Genomic DNA, 21,605 nt, shown 5'->3' on the forward strand with positions numbered 1-21,605 from the left:
TAATCCCCTTACACAGAGAAGCTGTGTGAAAACAGGATATGATTATCACAAGGGGGAGAGTAGCTGTCCAGAAACACTTTGACATCTGTCGTTTCAGTGATTTGGGATTTGTTTTTGTGTTGCTCCAACCCACAGGATGTGCTGGTTTCCCCCCCTTGCTTTTCACCTAAGCAGTTATTTTCCTCACAATTTAATTCCACGTTATCGTTTCACCATAGCATAAAAGAACAGCAGTAGACCTACCAGTAGATGTCATAACATTCACTTCGGCCAAATTAACACAATGAGACATCGAATATTTTATGGCACTTGTTCTCTCATCCAACGAACGACTGCACTGCACAGTCATGTAGAAGACATATAGGGTTTACAGTTATAATGAGAGAGTCATGAGAGGTGATTCTAACATATGTGAGGGAGGAGCCATCCCCTGACTTTGACAACTCAATGGTTCGTGGCTGCTTTCAAACCCCCCATTCCCAAGACCCAGACACCATATCCCCTCTTTGACCCACAGGATAGACATTATGTAGAATTCCACTGGGGATTCACCATGCTAACAACAGCATGCCCACCCCAAAGTACACTTTGTACAGAGCTGTAATGGTCGCCTTTTCTTTAGTCTTGTCTTTGGGCCCTGGCGAGGCATCACAATGAAGGGCCGTACTGTACCACAGGACAAAAGGAGGGACAACCATCACTCTGGGTTGCTGATCGCTCCTGTCTGGACTCTAAAGACTTAGATGGGGCCAAGCAGTCGGGTGGGTGTGGGGGGGACTGGAGAAGTAACCGTCTCCCGGGCAACCTCTAGGATGGTCTGTCCCTTCGCCCCGCCGCACCTCCTTACCCTCTCTCTCTTCTTTTTCTCCCCCAGCCATCATTCATGGTCTTATTGCTGGATGGAGGACGGGATGCACGTTGGTTTTCAATGCCTTGGATCTAAATGTCGCAGTCCAGTTAAAACTCTGGACCTGCACTCTTTATGCATTGCGATTCTTCTTATTCCCAAAATGGTTCCCCTCTCCTTCCCTCCCTCACACTTCCCCCTCTCTGGCTGTACTCCATAGACACAGCCGCAAACAGCTGGCTAGGGTGAGTAGGGCCAGTCCGGTAAGCTGGCTGGCTGGCTGGCTGGCTGGCTGGCAGAGTGAGTAGGGCCAGTCCGGTAGGCTGGCTGGCAGGGTGAGTAGGGCCAGTCCTGTAGGCTGGCAGAGTGAGTAGGGCCAGTCCTGTAGGCTGGCTGGATGGTGGAGGACAGCTGTAGAGACAGCAGCCGTTGGATAGGGCAGTTCAATGAAGGTCTTTGAACATAAGGACAGTGAGGTACAGTGTGCGGTGTGGGACATGGGGTGAATATACCCATTTGTCTTCATTTTGGAGGTCTGGTGGACAGGGGCCTAGCTGGGATGAGTGTGAGGCACTAAGCCTTCTGTCAAGTGGTCTCTAGAGGAACGCATTCAGGAGTTCTCCCAAGACCTGAGAGACCCACTTAGCTCTGGATGTCCTTTTAAAACAGTATGTGTAGACTGAACTAAATCAAACACTTCTCATTTAAATCCTGGTGTTAAAGAAATCTTTTTCAGACCCTAAAAGCAAATACTTTGTCTCACTAAAATGGAAGTAGTTAGGAACATTTCATATTGTCATCAACATTTTGATGACACTGATATGATTTAAGAAATAGACTTGTGTTTTGATTCCCATTAAATGTGAAAAACATGTTTATGCTTGTGCTTGTGGTAGGGCTAAACCTAACCCTAGCCCTAAACCTTAGCCCACAATTGTATTACTTAATCTTAACTATACAAGTTAAACACCCAGACCAAATCCTAACCTGGCCACATATAGTAGGTGGAAGGCCTTTCTAAACTGCTGCATAGTGCAGCGCTTATGCTCTGGAATTCTACAGTGTTGTCGGCACTGCGTTGCCCCGTTTCCATAGAGATGTGTGTACACAGGGCACACAAAAGAGGGCAACAGAAGCAACACGGCCTGTTCCAGCCCCAGGTACTGCACTGAGGGAAACCCTGCGGATAACGACAGGTTTACACTGACCGGGTGACCTGGTAGCAGAGCCCCACGGCTGCCTTCAGAGAAAGGGCAGGAAGCTAAAAACAGGGAGCTTGAAAACAAGCTCAGAGAAGGAAACAGATTTTTTTTTTTAAGGATGAAAGAAGAACAAGTCATTCAAGAGGGTTCGGGGTGGGCAGGGAGGAAGGAGGAGGGACATTTCCTGGGAAGAGGAAATCAATAAAGTGGGTGAGCAGTTAGACCTGCTAGCGAGTTGTAAATGGATTAGAGGGTAAGAATCTGTCGGATAGGCACAGAGTGAGACAGTGTGCACCGCAGGCCTGGTTGCATACTGATGAAGAAGCACACACAGCATATCTCAGGGGAGTTTCGGTCGAGGGAGAGCAGGTGGGAAAAAGGGATGATGGGTAGCGAGTCTGATGGGCCGTCCTGACAGAGGAGGGGATGGGGGGATGCAAGGAGAGGAGAGACCCTGTGTTTAGGCACAGACCTCCTCTGTTGCCCGAAGGTCACCCTCTCTTGACCCTGACTACACCTCAAGTGCAATGTTCCGGAAAATGAGGGCTAACCCGCCCCACACAGCGTGGCTGCACTGGCTGCAAGGCCGCTTCACCACAGTGGCATTATCATAAAGACACACAGAGCTGACATGGGCCGGTGCCTTAGACCACGGCTGGGTTTGGATGTCTGCTGGTTGGTTGGTGGGTTTTTGTGTTTACGACTGGAGTTAAGTTTGTCACATTGAATGTATTTGCCTCTCCACTATACTTACTGAACCACGAGCCGTTCACATTAGGAAGGGTGACAAATGGCCGCCATGAGACAAGGCAGTTTGACTCCTGTAAGGGTCAACAAGGGGGCTTGTAAGGTAGCTACCGGCCCAAAAGAAAACATTTTCCTCCTCCTCTCCTAAAAGCCAGTGTTTTGTTAAATCTGTTTGGCTCAATTTAACACCATGACACATCCCTTTACAGAGGTTGTGACCCTAGGTTCAGGAGACAAGTCTGGTGATCGTAAAACAGAGCTCTTTAACATGACAGTGCATTTTAGGGATCATTCACCTATAAGCAACAAGGTGTGGTAGATTTAGAGGAAACATTTTCGTCATGTTTTATGGCTTATGGCTAACTTGCAGCAACTGAATAACATGAAAAGCGAAAAATAATGAAGCAATGAATAAATCTGATACAAAAATAGATGTACTAAATAATAAATATCGAAAATGGGTACAAAATAATAATAAAAAAAAATTACTCAATTGGGAGAAAGATTGAAAACAACATTTAAATCCACAAGCTAACAGCATTAGTGGATGCCACAATCCACAATGCAGCCAAAACACATCCTTTAGAAAGGACCAACACTTGGGCGCGATATCTGCCAGAACCTCGCTCCCCACTTCTCAGTGGGCATTCTTCTGGGCATTCACTAGTACTATGGTACGCTTTGCCCAGCCGAACACAGTGACCAAGACCGAGGAGCCCTCTACAAAATATACATTCATCCAAAGCTGTCAACGGTAACTCTCAACTTTTCTTAGCAATTGACCCATCAAGTCATTAGAAATTTAACTTTTACGTCTACATAAAATTAAAACCAAAAAGGGCAAACTGATGAGACATTGGACATTATGAATTGTTGTGAATAGAAAATTGCATAGGTGTGCTATTGTCAAAAGATAATGAAGACGTTACTGTGTGCAATAGGACACAAAATACTTTGTTACAATTAACAAAGACACCGGATTCTGATGCAATTGTGGCAGTTTGGTTGTTTCTCTGTGTTTAATTGTTTGTTTGTTTGTTTTGTTCAGTTGCCACAGAACAAAGGCAGCAGCTTCCATTCTGCCAGTCAAAAACTTTCCAACGTGTCCACTGCATTGCGGATGCCAACCAACGAATCAAAGGCATGCTGCAAGTAGACAAAGAGGGTTTGATGCCAACCTCCAAACCTCTAACAGCCATTACTGGCGATTTCCCTGCCTCTCCTGGCATGATGCAAAACAAAATGGCGCCATGCTGCAAACTCCCACAATATGGCTGCATTGTCTAGATGGGCACTGCCTGGTAACTGGATGGAAAATAATATCCACCTTTGCTCCATGTAACAACATAATATCCTTCTTCACAGTACCAGTAATACCTTCTGTTGGATTGTCTGCCAAAGTTTCATCTGAAAAATCTATAATTTCTTTTCAACGCTTGAAATTTAGGTCAGCTCCAGAAACACATTCCAGAATAGCTTTCCTAATTTAGAAAAAAATAATTTGACTCTTTCAATCATTTTACAAGACTCTAAGACAATGCATATTTTGTAAAAGGTTAAAAGTTATGTGTCTGTATTTCCAGAGAATTATTCTGACTAAATAAATATCCTGTGTATTTTGAGAAATTGTATTGTTCACATTATCAAAGTGGGTGACATTTGAGATCCTTACTGGCTGGCACCGAACAGTATAGCATAGCAGATGCAATGTTGAGAATCAGCGGTCTCCTACAAAAGACACAAAAGAGCGTCTGATGCCAACCACGGTGCCAATGGCAACCATTATTGTCTCCAGACTATGCCTTCTGCTTTCCCTGGCACTTCTTAAACACAAAATAGGCACTGTGAGATTGATGTTAATGAGCAAGCGACAGTATAGTATATTTCTTCTGCAAAAACAATATGTCTGGAAGATTCTATGGCATGTGGTGTTAATAAAACTTCAGGTGACCTTAAAATTAAAAAAAATATTAACTAAAAGGCATATTGGAAAAACAAATGGCAACAAAAACTTGATAAACGCTCAAGAATGAAAACATTACTCTATCTAGCACCAGCCAGATGCTATCAAAAGTGGTATAGGCCTAGTGCCATCTCATAACCTATTAACCCATTTTGATCCAACATCTAGATAGATAAAAAAGAATATGCACTATACATTTTGGCATCAGACAATTTTACACTCCTGATATAGTGAGTACAAATTAGTGCATACACATGTTATTTAGTTCAAATATTTAAGTGTACTTCTTTTCTTTTACCTTTAGCATTTTTCAGCACAGCATGTGTCCGTTAATAATATATATTTAGGTCTGGTGTCCCTTGCAGCTAAATCATCTACGTAGTCTTCATTCCACTAAATTAAAATGTACATTTGTTTTAAATATTGCTTGGTCAATCCGAGTCTTATATCTCATATGTAAGCAACTCTGTTATTATTCCTAATCTTTTAGTCCCTATCTGAGCTAAGAGTCACTTTCTGAGAACAACCAGTGTACTATATGTGGGCCACTCATTGCTGATTAGACCAACTCTTTGCCACTGTGTTTTTACGTAACTTACTATATATTATTTATAGATGTATATTTTTGTAGGTCATTCAATTTGGATATTTGGCAATATTTGGCCTCTACTTAGGAATGAGGACATGAATAACTAGACAAGATAACACACAGACTCCCAATCTCCCACAGGACTGCCAAAAAGGTCAGCAGATATGTTAGCTTTGACCTTGCCAACATAGAAATCAATAGCCTGAGCCAAACCTACCTTGGTCCTGGACATAGTATGCTAGAAACAAGTCCAGCTCCTTGACTGACACTGTTATGTGATGCGGCTGGACGCAAAGTGCTGGGTTGGTGCAATGTGGAGACTTGACGAGGCGCTCCCCATCTGTACTTTCCAAAGGGATGCCTTTGAAGAGTATGACCATGACCAGGTCCAGACGCCACACCTTGTCCGCTTGCCTCAGACAGTCGATCCTGCGGATTTTCCCCTTCTGGTCTGGGTTGGAGAGCACGCAGCACGGGTGCTTCTTCCCAGTAACACTGAGCACAAAGTCTTCACGATACTCCTGACGGATGTCTTTGCGGAGTTTTGCCAACAGCCTGGATGCCCATTTCTGCTTGACTTCAGGCTTCTCGCTCAAGAGCTCGTCTTTGACCGCGCGTTCTTCGTCCTTGGACATTCGCTTCTCGTGCTTCTTGAAGTACTTGCGTTTTCTGGCCTGAAGGTTGAACCATGTGTAGGCAATTGCACGGACATGAGGAAGAAGTGCCTCAATGAAGGGATGAAATTCATCCTGTTGTTTAGACAGAGAGAGAAGGAGAGGAAAAGAGAAATTAATAGAATTAATAGAATTAACCTAGGAAAGTACCTTTTCAAAGATCAGGTCATCATTCTGCTCAGCCAACAGCAAAAGACAGCCCAACCAAACTGTCAAATCGACCTCATTTCAGAAGTATACAAAACACAAATGTACTACAAACAGCAACAAAAAACACAACGACAATTTCCTCTAATGGATGGCATAGCACAGTTTAAAGTATATTTTGATAGTTTTGTTGATGCCAAAGAAATCATGATTAACAGCCGTTTCACCATTTTAGATAACTGCATCACAAAAACACGGTATATTTCAGGTTACAGCACAACAGCAGCCAAAGAACAGACAGATGCGAGTCAGAGTGTTTTCTCATTTCCAGAGCATGAGGAATAGTACCACTGAAGTAGCAGAAGGACTCTGTGCTGCTCGTACCACACAATCAACATTCCAACAGGATCTTGCCCTTTTCTGAAGGAAAGACATTTGAAGGGGATTGAAGTCAAAAGAAAAACTGGAAACACTAGCTGAGACTAACTGCTGTCTAACTATTAACGATCAATCTTTCTTTAGAAATAGAAAATTGTGTCTGAAATCAACAATGTGTATTTGCACAGGTTCAAGACTGAGTTTTCAGACCTGCTGAGTCACTGTGTGAGAAGGCAAATATGAATGGTGTTATGCTAATTTAAATCAATTTTAAAAATCCAAGATTGATATTGACAACAAAGGTTGCTAATGAATATGGAACCCTGAGGATATTATTTGTATTCCCAATGACCCTTGGATTATGATATTTGGAGAATTGCAATTCTCATTGATTAATCTAAAAAATACCATGTTATTGTACCACAGACCAATAGAAAGATGTTACTAAAACATATAACAATTGCATTACTATATCAATTTCATTATTCACATTCATTTTTTACTTGCTTTGCTTCAAATGAATTGTAAAGAACTGAAAGTGTTATTTATCATTTATAAGCATATTAAATGCAGAATCAAATTATTTATGAATCCTATTATAATGATGAACTATAACAGAAGTTTAACATTAGTGGTCTCATTATCCTCATGTTATTTTTAGATGAAGAGAAACCACAAATATCCAACACCATTATCATGCTGTATTGGTGGTCAACACTGCTATTCAACCAAGAAAAAAACTTAATAGCAAACATATAGTATCAGCAAATGCTTAACTGCTGTGGATTTTTCAGAGTGATATTTGCATGTTATCTGAAATGCTATACAACAATATAACATAGAACCATTCTCAGACCACAAGCTACTGTGATGGCAAATTTATTTAATTTTCCCCTCGATATGAAATACAATTTGGGTAAGCAACCCAATAGAACATTATATAAAAATGGCAAAAGAGACAAAACTGGATTATGCTGAATTATTTTATAAATTGTATTATTTGATAGACTACCTTTCCTACATCTTCCTAATATCCCATAAACTAATACCAATATAACAATATAACATGTAGTCGAAAACAAGTAAAGCCAAGAATTGGTAATTTCCTCTGTAAGAAATTAGTTTGAAAGTGTCTGTAGTGCACTTCACTTGAGGTGATAAAATACACAATCCTCTTAAGTACACCTAAAACTAAACCACATTTCAGTCACTCACTCACTTTATGCCAAGTAAAATATAAACATTAAAACTGACTCAGCTACACAGCCAGCTACTCTGTCCAACCATATAATCAACGTTATCATTGTTTTCATCTCCATTCAGTGAAAGTAGCGCAAAAAGCTCTCGTCTTAAATCTCGAAATAGAAAAATTATTTTAAAAAGAATCATTAAATTGGGTTTCTTGTGAATTGTCTGTAAAGGTATTGACAGTAGCCTACTTCTTATTTTTCAAGTCAATGTTTTATATTGCAGCAATTTATCTGAGAGCGACAACTTTACGCAAACATACGCACAGCATCATTTAATTAGACTGCACCGAATCCTTCAATAAGGCCAATTTCTGCATAAGACTCATCTGTCGGTTGTTCTGTAACATGACAACAGATTTTCGATAAATGATTTAGACTAGCGTAAGCAACATGCAAACTAGGAAGACAGGACGCATGCACCTCACTACTCTATTCCTCACCACTTTATATTACGAGCCAACTAAGTATAAGCCAAGTTTGAAGCCTGCAAGTCGACAGGAAAATGAAACGCAATAGATTACTCTATATTGTACAGCCAACCTACTTCAGCATGATAATTGAACAAGAAACAGTTAAATAAAGTATATACCTGAGTAAGACAGATTGTTGGAGAGTACATCATAAACCAACTGGTACACAGATTAGGTAGGCTACTTCAATTGATTCCTCTGAGTGTATATCACTTTATCGCAGCATTTTTTCTTGCTCGGTATACATCATGCAATGAATATGGATAGTCTGTTAAGGATTTCCCAAGAACATCAATATAATTGTGTTGATCCAAAGTTTGCCATCTGCTAGTTCTTGGTTCAAATGATAAGGCAGGACTTCACAAATAGTCACTTTAAATTCCTCTATTTCTGTATAATTGATGAAGCCGGTGGATGAAGGATCCTTGCGCTTTTTCCCATTTTGTGACAGAGAGCTGATTTATAAATACATTAGAAGTTCCGAATTTCTGTATCGTCTCGCAAACTTCAAATATCCGTAGGCTACACCTTCACTGTCCGCGATTCAACCAAATCTGATCCAAGGATTTTTCCTCACGTAATTACTTAGTCACACTCCTCCTCCTCCAACAAACGCATTCCATATCCATCCCACCGCCTCGTCTCCCCTTTAAAGCAGCATTAAACGATTTCTTCCCCCTTTTCTCTCTGGCTGTTTCTGACAGGCTAGGCTATGATTTTATAAGAGGAAGACTTTGGACCAGCGCCCCATTCGAAAAGAAATGCATAGAGAAATTCCTTCACATATTAACTTCAGGTCTTTTCCGAAGTCACTGTTTCAAGTAGGCTATCTATCTTGCTGAATCTCAGAACGACCGTATTGTGTGATCAACCGTGTCAATAACATCGAATTATGATTATGCGGCGTAGCCTACAACTTACAAGTCAGGCTACAATTATTGCAGCATTCATACTCTTTTAACTTCATCAGTCAATTCCGTTTTAGTGGCAATTATCAAAACTTTTAATTAACTATTACGGTCACAATAAAAGTGTAAAAAAGCGCATTAACAAATCCTGGTGACATTTGCTAGACCACGGTGTTACGTTTCGCAAAGATCAAATAGGCTGTAGGTGACCTGGGACTTCAGTATAATTACGTTTTCTTATATAGCCTCCGCTCGACACTGTCATGAAATAAGGAACACTGGTGGCATGTCAATTACACATTTTGGACTCACACTGGCATTACTCCCCGTTTGCGGGCATTTTGATTAGGCCTATAGGCGATAGTTATAGCCTACAGCCTATGTTAGTGTTTATGTAAACATTTATTATTATTATTATTATTATTGTAGTTTACTTAAGTTAGGCTAATATTCACAAATTCCACCCCAAAACAAACCTGTTTCGGTAGTGTAGGTAGTCCTACGAGATCGAAAAAATTGCCGAGCATTTTGACAGGCCTGCACTACAGCACAGGCTTATGTTCGACCGGTTCATTCTGTACAACAAGATACATTTTTTGTTACTTGTCAGGACTAGTGTCAAAATGTTTTTGCCATTTCTTATAGGCCATAATAGTTTAAACTCACTTTTAAAGGGGCTGATTTTAACTGACAGCTTTGCCGCCCTGTAAAATAATTTAAAATAAAATAATCAAAATGTAGGCTTTGTTATGGCCATTTATTTATTTGGGGGGCAGGGTAAATCAACGCAAGTTCTATTTTATGTGTGGAAACAAAATCACTTGAAGCGCAAATTCCTCCGGCCAGTATCAGTGAATGTTATAAACATGTAGGCTAAGTTTGGCTGATCCGCCTCGACAAAATAAACTACAACTCTTCTAACACTGGCTCTTCTATTCCCACTCAACCAAGTAGTGAGTGGGTTAATACTAGGAAGAGGCACTGATAATGTATAACACCATAGCAAGAATTTTCCGAGTTCACGTACCATCGCACTGTATTGCATGGATAAAAAGGGGGGTCCTGGAACCTGGTTGAACCTGGTTGAAACACAGGCTGGTAGCTTCACATTTCTCACGTTCAACTTTGTGCTTTTCAGTGGCTTTTCTCGTAGTGCTTGCAAAAAAAAAACAACACCGGAAGAAAATTCTTGGGCGAAAGGCGGTAAAATCAAGCACCTTAAGCTCCTCGTAAAAAAAATCTTTCTTCCTCTTCAAATCTTACTTTTGGATTGGTTTGGGTTTGTCAAGTTGAACGTGATCCAGAAGAGGCTGAGTTTCGGATCAGGGCAGGTCTCCGCCTTCACTTTCGCTGCCTGACTGCCTGTCTGTGCACCTCGCAGCAGCCAAAGAGAGCTTCCCTCTTGTCCTTGCATTCTCGAATCCGATTGGCCAGGACAGTGGCGGCCTCAGGATTACACTGGCCCTTCACTTCCGCTGGTCTGTCATAGTTTATGGCTTCTATTTACTTGAATAGTAGCCTATGCTTGGTAAGCAAATTGAAGAAGATTGTTAGGTACAGCATGGATTTTAGACATTAATTCACATAAATTCTTAAATGTGTGAAAGAAAACACAATGCAAGTAATCTAAATTATATTTTTTGAAAAAACGTAAGATTTTGGAGGTTCTTTATTTACTGTCACAACTTTGACCCAAGTAGGCTATTCATAACTTTATTATGATACCATTATTTGTTTATATTTTATAATATAACACCTATACCATAACATAAACGTTCATATTTTTTGTCCAAATTACGAAAGTGTTACTTTTATTATGACATTAAAACATTTCTATTACGCAAACATTTGCATTGTTCTAAACTCCACATTCTCAGCTTCCTGTGTTGCCCTACTAATTTGAATAGTTACTTTATATGTAGTGCCACCTTGTGGTACTAAGTGGGTAAGCATATAAAGTTCGCTAATCGCAAATCTTCCATAGATTTAGCAACCAAATGTTACATCGAAAAACATTAAGAATGGAATACTGGGGTTAGGTAATGTTTAAAAAAAACGTAAGGCCTGTAGGCTGTAATTTGTAAAAAGTGTAAACGTATTTCGCAAGAAATAATAGAATACAATCAATATTTGTCTTATAATATCGTGACAAAATAAGCGTGTTCATCAGGATAACATTTCATTTGTAGTAGTCTAGCACAGGTCAGCTGATCAGGAGGCAGTTTGGATGGCTTTACTTTAACAATCCAGTAGGTGGCGCTAGTGTTATTTTGTTATGAATATAGATGTGTTTTTTTCTTCTGATTTAATTCCTGCATCTGTGATTGCCTGCAGAGATCTGTTTCTTGGTGTTTTTGATGATTTCTTTGACCATCTGAAGCACTGAATTAAACAGCCAGGAAGCCACTTAAATTGTGTAAAGCAATTAAAAATAAATGTTAATCTAGATCTGTTTATCTGTTTATCCACCACCGTCTCTAGTCTGCTGTCAGGGCCCACACCTTCCCAATATTTCACCATTGGACTAATAACTTGGAAACGCTATGTCATGTATCTATTGTTATCTGGTTCACAAAGCATTGTCATTCATATAGTGTTTCATTTTTCTAATTTAACACTATGTGGAAACTACCGATAACTAAAAAGTATGCATAAAACCCAAAAAGAAAATCTACACGTTTTGTAGTAGTTGTAAATTATTAAAATCAAACTACATCATTCTGATTATTCATTGCATCGATAGTATAGTATCATTGCATAATATGAACATACTGAGTTTTAAAGTACATACTGATTCAAGTACCCACTGATTCAAATGTGCTAAAGTGGAACACAGTCACACAGTGATCATTCAAAGCAACTTCTTCATATAAACCAGACCCAAAATAAACTTGTACGAACAAGTATAACAATTCTTTACAGACTTTAACTTGATAAAACAGATGAAGAAGACAGAAGAAGAGAATAGACCAAAAGGAGGTAAAACAGAACATCACTTACCATCCACCAAGTCCTGGCTGCCATATCATAACATAATTGCCACTTTATGGAGTTCTCTGTTGGATTCCCAGCCATCACAGTGTCTGTCATCTTCATTTGACACAGATTGGAATAAGACATGACACGGAATCAAGGCAACATCAGGGGAGCCATGCCGTGCTTCACATCAACTAGTAGTTTGATAACACAAAAGGACACAGGACCAATAACTTGAAGCCTACAACATACTGTACCCTTGTTGCCTGAAATGCTCTGCTGTGATTGGAATCATGATCTGCATCCCTCGTACACCCCCTACCCTTGTCTCTGCTGGTTCACACACACACACACACACGCACACACACACACACACACGCACAAAAAACCCTCAGTCTGGATTAATTTTTTTAACAGCAGATGAAACAATTGAGAACAGGAACATCATTCTCTTGTAAAGCCCCAGAGTGAGCCAGTGGGAGTAGAAGCTAGCTGCTTTGTGAAGCACTGCTAGCTGGAATTTGTTATCACTTGCAACTTGGCCCCCAAATGATCCCCCTTCATTTTCCATAAACCATAAATACATTTCCAAACATAACAATAAGTGTGGCACACAAAAGATTTCCTAAAACCTTTTCAGATTTTTATTTTGAAACAGGCATAGTTTAGGCAATAGACTTAATAATAAAGGTGACATATACATTTCTCAACACTACTGAAATTGGACACATTTTGTGTGTTTACACAAAATTGGATTGTACATTTAACCCCTGACTAAGCTCCCCAGTTTACAGCTTCTATATAATTTATAATCAGAACTGCCATGCCTGATTGATCTACAGTATGCGGCAGATGGTCACAAACTTGGGATTGTGACCTGAATCTTAGAGTCTGACCTTTGGGAGACTTTTGGGAGAGATTTTTACTATTTTGGTGGCAAACAAATTTGCCTTGCATTTTTATGTAAATGTAATGTGTATTTATAAAAGTAAAAACTGAAACAACAAAATAACAACAATTAAATAAAACGGTATACAAGATTGATTGATCTCTTTAACTTTGCACATTTATTTGACTGTTGATTGACCACAACTGAAAAACTTTACTAAACTGATACCTTATTAGATAGAATAAGATAGCACATATCTGTATTAGATACAGATTAGATTCAATATGCTGTATCACACCCATGTAACCACTAAAATGCCAATCACAATCAGGTTCCATGGTAGGAACCTTTAAAAAAAAAATCAATTACATAAGAAAATCCCACGCCCAAGTAAACCTATTGTTCAAATGAGTAAAACAATGGGGACTTTATTCCTTTTTTTCCCATAGCAGTTGACATTTGATGATTCTGAGGAATATTTAAATCAGCTGAAAAGACCTTTTCTGTCCTGCCTCATTCCAAGCCTCTTCACTTGCTGCTTCAATGGCAGCTTGGCTGCCCACTTGGGCCGTGGGTGGATTCTGCAGTGAAACATGACTGGCTTGAAACCACTGGAATTTAGAGACCATATGGCATTCAGAAAGTTACTCCAAATAAATAAAACCTTGAGTGCTGCATTAATAGCAACACCTATATGACTCCCTCTCTCATTCACATGAGCACTTGCCAGGAAACAGGTGAGCACTCCTCACTTTGGAAAGAAGACAGTTAGATAATACCCAATTGCTCTGTAAGTGCCAAGTCAATGAAAGGAATAGTTAAGATGATTTTAAGACAAGTTCAAGACAAAATCAATGTATTTATTACACATATGTGAGGTGCAGGTGTCTATTACACTCCAGTTGAGTATCACAGAAGACTGGACAATGAATACAGGAAATCAAGAGAGTATATGGTATCACAATATGGGAGGATAAAAAATGATTAACATAGCATTTTGCCGACACTGAAAAAGGACACTATGCTAGATTGCTTTTGTTTAGGTATTTAGATAGGGCTCCTGGAAATGGCGTTGTCGCTCTTTCTATTTTCCTCATTCAAAGTTGCATGGCATTATACACTTTGGCATTATTGTGACCTCTGACTTACATCAGCGACACAGGCCTTTCATAGTCACACCTTACAAAGACCCAACTTATGGCTATGCAGGCATAATAAAACAGAATAATAACAGTTTATCAATGATACAAGAAACATAGTTAATAGATAGGCATATTTCTCTCCTGGACATAACCAAGGGTTATGTGCTCATGAGCTTAATATTGCAAGGTATAGGTCAAACATTGTTTATTATATTCAGAACATTTCACACAGTATGGAAATAATAAAGTAATCATTATCTTTAATTGTTGTCAACTGATCAGTGGTTTAAGAACATACCTCTTCAGAATCCAGAACACCATTTGTAAAACGTATCTTCAGAATCAAGATGAATCTGAATCTTGTATGATCAGGATGGTTTATCAAGGCTCATTCAAACCATATTCACCTGTAGTTAAGTCCAAGACATACAGGTTATGCATCTTGTGCCCTTAATAAAAAACAGCTAAATTAGACAATGAATAAATGGCCCATTCTTTACTGTAGGCTTGAAGAAAGAAAAGTCATAGGCTTACAAACCAAAGTCTGTATTGATTTTGATTTTGAAAGTCAATACATTTCACAGGATTAGGCTTAACAGTTTTGTAATTGGATTTCTGCTTTCTTCTTTTCAAATACAATGAGATAATGAGAAATCAATAGGTCAATCGATACATATTATTACAGACACCTGCCAATGAATCTCACTCTTTAACCTCTAAATGCCGTCTGTAGGCTAGGTTGTCTGTAGAAGTCAACCGTATACAATTTATACCAAATGAAATGAATGGAACAGTGGTCTTCAATCCCGGTCATGGGGACCTCCTGTCTTGTATGTTTCAGATGTTTCGCTGCTCCAAAACACCTGATTCAAATGAATGGTCGTTATCAGGCATCTGCAGAGCTTGATACCCATTCATTTGAACCAGGTGTGTTGGAGCAGAGAAACATCTAAACATACAGGACAGTGGGCTCTGAGGACCAGGGGTTTTCAGTCCACTTCTCTAAAATACAGTTTAATTCAATTAACTATAATCATTATTATTATTAACACTATTAATATTAATTGTATTCAGCAAGGTATTACTGCAAAAAATATTTAGTCTGACCTGTAAACATATGCCTTACAGATACCAAGCTGTGTAAAGATCAATAATATACTGATGCTTGGATTTAACAAAACCCATATGGAACGGGGTATAAAACTATATTATCTGTAAATAATGACCGATTAAAAAAAAATCTGACTTAATCCTAGTCCAGGATTGGCAAAACAGACTAATACCGCCAATCAGACTGCTAATAAAACTGTAGACAAGGCTTGCATCCAACAAGCTTAGTTCATGTTTATGGAGCATATAATTATTTCCTTTGTTCAACCAGATGTCATGCACTATAATGATAACAGGTGGCCACTTGATTAATTTGTATAGTTGATGAAGCATGTTCAACCAGATTAAAAATAAAATTAACTCTTGGTTGGCCATTATTCTTTAATCGAAGACTTATGGTATGCATTCCTACTTAATAATATAACTATGGTAACAATATATTGTGTAAAAAATGCTTGTTCTTTATTATTCTCTTAAAAAAGTGTTTTGTATTTCGCTTAGCACCAATGATTTGTTGATGTCCCACACTGGTGTAGTCATTAAAACACAAGGACTCAAGAACAATTTAACCTTTTATTTGGGTTTTATTGTAATATAATATATAATATTGATAGGGTAGGTGGATGGGTGGATGGAAAGATGGTTGGATGCCAAAAAAAGAGTTAGATCATTCAAATGAAAGCCACAACATACAAGTGCACCCAATACAACACATGGACTTGCAAATGGTTTTCAGAAGTTAACAAGAAAAGAAAAAAGAAAAAAAAGTTATCAATTCAATCAAATATACATTAAAAACCAACCACTCCCATGGAGGGGAAAAAAGGAATTAAAAATGTTTTTTAACGGTCAGTATATTGCTTTGGCTCAGACATCTTGCTATGAGGCACTTATTTCTGTAGCCTGAGGTAAGCATAATATCTGATTTCTCTAGGGTGTTGTTATCTTCCCAGTTGGAGAGATCAGTGCATGCATGTAAACATTAGATTACAACATTCAATACAGGATGTATTGGGGGGAAACAGTGGGCTGCCAACATAAATAATTTAATATAATATGTCATATGAAGGACATAACTGTATATTGTTGAAGCATCATGATATACATACACCTTTGATATTTCACTGCTCCATTTTTCTCTCATACATTTTTACACATATATATTTATACATATTAATAATTTGTCAGCAGGTTTTTGGTTTGAGTAAGAGAAGCACAATGTAAGTCAAGAGACAGCACTTCTAAACAGGCACAGTATTGATAATATCCACAATACACCACAATATATCTTTAATAAGGTCAAAAGCACAATGTAAATAGGTTCTCCATGTAAAAAAAATAAAGAAAAAACGGAATATAAAACACTCCAGTGTAAGTCATGAGATCATTCTGAACTAAGCCTAATACAGTATTCTGTGCAGGTACTCATTTGTCATCTATTCTCATTAATTATTATCTTTATACAGGATACGTTCCTTCATAAATAAATTGTATTTGTCTTTATTTGTCTTCTTTGTTTTAAAGACACAAACTTTCACAAATACAAATGCACAGGATTGTCAAGTATGCTTTCATGCATCCGCTAAAGATGAGGCATTGGAACGGACGTTCTCTGTAACTCTACATTTAAATCCTCTGTCAAAATCTTTCATACCATTGACAACACCAGTGCATTTTTTTTTCCATGGGTACTGGAAGATTTGATCTCAGCAGCTCTTACCGTCCCACCAGAGCATTAAGTTTAACAGGCAGAAAGAGTCGCGCACACACCTAATCTACAATACATTAGGCACATTTAAGTAAATTAGTATTTGTAAACCCATGTCAAAAGAGTAGTACCTCTGTGTTATGGTCCAGATAATGCAAAAGTAGTCAACAAAAATTAAATTTGATGGCTAGTTCACCAAGTTTGCAGAATATCCTGAATATATTGCAGAAAGCAATAAGCAATTTTAAATTTTACGCAATTTTGTTTCTATATGATGTAATAATAAACATTGACTTTACTTACAATAGTTAGCCAGTAATTTCAAGCTTAACTTGAATGAGCTTTCAGAAAAATTCTTATACATTAGGAGAAACAAATTGTATGTAATTGTGTGGCAGTAAATTAAAGGCACTTATGTGACAGCAGCTACTCTACCATGGAAATAAAGACAAAAAGGACAACTACTGAAATCAAAGAAGACAAATAATTTCCCTAATTTCCCAGCAAAAAATGCCTTCTTGAATAAAATAAGTTAAGGCCACTTTTTATCAACCTGAAACTGGAAATATTCCTTAAGCCTATGCCATTTGAGTGAAGACTAAAGCAAAGGCATGTCTCAAAAGACTACGGCCCATGTGTTTACCTATAAGCAGCAGAATAGACGACGCATGTTGACCAGTCAATCTGTCCCTTACTCTTAGAGACTTTAACCAATACTGGCACTTCAAGCTCAAATGCGCGTCTCAAACCAGGAGTCTCTCCATTCAGATGGCACAAAAGAGGCTCTTTAAATGCATCTCTGTCTAAACAAAGTGATATGCGAGTCGAAGCGGTTGTCTCTTTCTCAGAGGGAGAAACCAGAGGATTTTCCAACTTGTCCCAAACACCTCCGCCAGAGCCAACTGCCAGGATTTCTTTGACCTGCATCTGGGAGAGAGTTCACATCATGCAATACTGATGCAAAACTCACGGTCCAACTATTACTGATGTGTGTGTAGCACATTTTGAGTGGCAGTCAACTGGTATGGAATGGGCATTCAGAAACCACCAATCTAACCACACAGAAAAAGCAGCACTCGTCACAACATTTAACTTACATAATAACTGCCATGTATTGTGGTTTAGTGTCACAGATTATTAAAATGGAACTTAGTATGGGGGAAGAAAGACTATAACTGATGGCAAAAGGACACTGAAGTGTTTGCATTGGAAAAAAAGCAAATTATTCCCATCCAATTACCCCTGGAAAACCTTGTCCCACCAAGGCTTCAAATACTTTTCTAGAACGAGAGAATTTTTAGTCTTTTTTTTTTAGCAGACGCTCTTATCCAGAGAATAACAACTAAATTCTAAAACCATGTTGTTTGAAAAGAGAGGATTTTAACATTTTGGGGGTCAGATGGCTGAGCGGTTAGGGAATCGTGCTATAGATCAGAACGTTGTGTCCTTGGGCAAGGCACTTCACCCTATTTGCCTCGGGGGAATGTCCCTGTACTTACTGTAAGTCGCTCTGGATAAGAGCGTCTGCTAAATGACGTAATGTAATGTAATTTTAACTCACGTGTCAGTTGTGAATTGAGACATCTTCTCAATAGTGGTTGTGTCCTAAACAAATGAAACAAGCATAAAGCACAGAAACAGCCTCAACACCAATAAATAAAGCCTGTAAAATCAACCAGTCACATACTGAATTAAGTGAGCTGCTTTTTCGACATCATCACTTCAACAACAGGCTTTCTAACAAAGTCATATCACTACACAATCACAGCCAGTACTGTTCTGGGAGTGTGTCACTCACTGAGAGGATGCCGGTAATCTGGGTGTGAAAGAGACTGCTCATTCCTCCAAACATCATCAGCCCCATGATAGCTGACCCTCTGAGCAAGGCAACCTCGTGGAGAGTGGTGAACTCCTACAAGAGAACAATAACAAGAAGGATTTGTGATTCAAAACATGTATGATACAGCACTCTTGAAATGATTACAAATATAATAACAGCGATTCCAGCATAGCCCTTCTGAATGTTTACCTGATCCAACTTAGACAGGGGTTGGAAGTAGTAGTACTGACAGAAGTCCAGAAACAGAGTGAACAAACTGAGGACCTGAGTATAAAAGCATAGCTGCAAGAAGAGCCAGTGGTTGTCCTCCCCTACACAATTATTGATCCTGTAAGCATATAATTGGGAGTTATGCAGTTAGGGTCTAGAATTTAAAAAGCGCATTTTGCATCTTTATCCATGATTTGAATATCTGTGGTAAAGTTTAAGCAAGGTATAGTCAGAGCAAGTAATAGCAGCTGAATGTATGCCAGTCTAGGCCTAAATCTAGATCCACCAGATGCCTTGTAAGCAAGAAGCAAGTGCAAAGAACAATTTTCCATGCTATTAAAAAAATATACACCATTTTCAAACAACTATACCACAGATACAAAGGTAATACATACAAAGGTTATTCATTGTCATGGACTGCTTTGACAAGATGGGCTGTCATAAATTTTAAATTGTATTTGATCGTTATGTTTATCTTAATTTGCTTTCATTTGGTAATTGAAATATAAATGACCTTAACTGGATAAGTTATCCTATATATTTCTGTTTAAGCTCCAATAGAACCACATTACCAAAACACTTTCTATAGGTAGCTATGCTATAGATTTGATTCATTTGGGGAAGCCAATTATTCTTGTGGTGGCAAGATAATAGTGAACTCAAGTCATAGTTAGCAGGGAGTTCTGTATTTTAAACAAGGGGAGTTAGACTAAGTTACTAGCTTTTTCTACAGTCTTTTCCCCCCTCCTTATGTTTGTTATTGCCATTAAAGGCAATTGATTTAAATCAAAATTAAGATTTCCTATAAATATAGGCTTACCAAGGACAGTGGTGGTCCATCTTGCGTACACAGTGACCACATCGGCTACAATGGTGGGACCTTTTAGGTCTCATCCGGTTGCACTTGTTACAGAGCTGCCAGCTCTCTTGCTCTGAAAGTAAGACACAAATTTACTTCACACGTTTAGTCTGAAAGGCACGCTTTTTTCAGATTGCGAATTTCATTATATGATAATGAAGGAGCTTGTCATAAAATGTAGTGTGAATTTTAATTGGGATGAGGCAGAGGTATACATAACATCTACCTATAAGATTCATTTGAGCCACAAACACTATAGCCTCTGTATCATAATTTAATGTTGATAATTTTATTACATTTAAGTTTTTGTTGGGCAAACCATCTGTAATTTGCTGTAGGAAAATGCAGAAGTTAAATCCCTGGTTATTTATCAAGTCATAATTGAGTCACATGAAATTCTCATGTTGGAAAAATAACCTTTTTATAATAATAATAAAACAATGTTGGGCACTGCATGTTCTGAGAAGGGAAGTGTCTTTTCATATACATCTTTTTGCATAATTGGATAATCAATCTAAGAGGCGTGTGTGAGGTATTTTTACCCCTTACCTGACTGAGGTATTTTGGGGTCATGTGGAAGTTGTCCTGGGTCAGCGGTGGATGCCCTTAACAGGGCTGTCACACATAAGGCCGAAGCTATGTAATAACCTAGGGGGAGAGACATAGGGATGGTGGTCGTACATCAATTTGCAAGGCCCTGTACCTTCACTGAATCACGACATGTTGTGCACTTACAGACTACTAAGGCCCAGGGGATGTGTCCTTCATTGTAATGTGGAAGCAGCACCAACTTGGGAACAAAGACAGTGTTGTAAAGCCAAACGCCAAACACCATACTGATGCATAGCCATCCCTTGGGGTCCACCACAAAGTGCAATCGAAACTTCATAGCACCTAATTACAAGAAGACATAAAGATGTTGCATACATTTTAATATTATCTAATTTTCTACTTATGCCTCATGTAATAAACATTTGAATTTGGACTATATTTGTAATAACTAAATGATCTTTCAATTCACATATTGGGGACAATTCTGATCGGTTCACATCGGCCGTACTTTTCACTACATATGTCAATTTGTTCAATCTGAGTTGGCCTAATTCTGAATTAAAATAATTTCACCATAAAGCATGACGTGATGCCATACATTGTTTACAGATTCAAGAGTTTACAGCGTGAATCTGGGCGACCCACAAATTATGAGGCACAGACAGGTGAGATGTTTTTTCTTCTTCAGTAATTGTAATAAAGAAGTGATACCTTGCTAACTTTACAGCCACAGGTAATCTAACCAACTAAAACGGATGTTTTCGTTGATAACAGATACGTGTCGGTAGTTGTGGTTGCAAATCTTCCCTACATTATTAGGAAACCTAGCTAGCTAGGCTAGTTGACAACTAGTTAGGTAGCTATCCACTTAAATCAACTATCAGTTACAATAACTGATTCCAGGCCTGGCTAACTAGATGGTAATTATTATCAGTTGCATGCCATGGTTGTATTAACATTCTTGATATCAAACAATTGTATAGTTACCTACTAGACACAGCTCCCATGAGAGTAGTTGGTTAGCTACAAAGGTTTCTTAGCTGTTGTGTTAACTTCCGTATTCAGATCCCTGCCCCTCGAAACCATCCCAGTCTCTCTGAAACTGTGATGATGTAGCTAGTCTAGGTAGCTCTAGGTGTTGTCA

General features: G+C 38.7%; 2 protein-coding genes across 14 annotated transcripts in view; both read right to left on the bottom strand.

The window, feature by feature from the left end:
• Positions 1-10,464, bottom strand: part of LOC136967898 (nuclear factor 1 B-type-like) — a 107,033-nt gene extending 96,569 nt beyond the window's left edge. For 9 of the 11 annotated variants that reach the window (XR_010879543.1, XR_010879544.1, XM_067261892.1 and 6 more), the window contains exons 1-2: positions 8,387-8,772; positions 5,566-6,097 (exon numbers count right to left, since the gene is read on the bottom strand). Coding sequence is in view for 9 of the 11 variants with exons in the window: in XM_067261892.1 (XP_067117993.1) it covers positions 5,566-6,097; positions 8,387-8,419 (565 nt within the window). In the remaining 2 variants the exon portion in view is untranslated. Of the gene's footprint in view, positions 1-5,565; positions 6,098-8,386; positions 8,773-10,202 lie in introns of those variants that run through there. The other 2 variants (XM_067261887.1, XM_067261885.1) reach the window with 1 other exon arrangement.
• Positions 10,465-15,873: 5,409 nt separating this feature from the next.
• On the bottom strand, positions 15,874-21,586 carry zdhhc21 (zinc finger DHHC-type palmitoyltransferase 21). Of its 3 annotated transcripts, none has more exons than XM_067261475.1 (8): positions 21,453-21,586; positions 20,645-20,803; positions 20,459-20,557; positions 19,871-19,982; positions 19,030-19,168; positions 18,799-18,912; positions 18,562-18,605; positions 15,874-17,921 (listed from the first exon to the last, which is right to left on the bottom strand). In XM_067261475.1, exons 1-8 carry the CDS (start codon positions 21,466-21,468, stop codon positions 17,804-17,806), a joined length of 801 nt encoding a protein of 266 aa, XP_067117576.1. In that variant the 5' UTR covers positions 21,469-21,586; the 3' UTR covers positions 15,874-17,803. The 3 variants fall into 3 exon arrangements, with proteins under 3 accessions (XP_067117576.1, XP_067117575.1, XP_067117577.1); XM_067261474.1 differs by having other exon boundaries at positions 15,874-17,927; XM_067261476.1 differs by having other exon boundaries at positions 15,874-17,927; positions 21,449-21,518.
• Positions 21,587-21,605: the final 19 nt, after the last annotated feature.

The sequence above is a fragment of the Osmerus mordax genome, chromosome 23 (assembly GCF_038355195.1).
Source record: "Osmerus mordax isolate fOsmMor3 chromosome 23, fOsmMor3.pri, whole genome shotgun sequence".
Classification (NCBI taxonomy): Eukaryota; Metazoa; Chordata; class Actinopteri; order Osmeriformes; family Osmeridae; genus Osmerus; species Osmerus mordax.

Bases quoted from the DNA above. Each gene is read 5' to 3' on its own strand.
- zdhhc21 (XM_067261474.1), bottom strand. The intron at 19,983-20,458 runs GTAAGGGGTAAA...TCTTACTTTCAG, and splicing joins CCCCAAAATACCTCAGTCAG to AGCAAGAGAGCTGGCAGCTC. The intron at 18,913-19,029 runs GTAAACATTCAG...GTTCTCTTGTAG, and splicing joins CCCTGTCTAAGTTGGATCAG to GAGTTCACCACTCTCCACGA.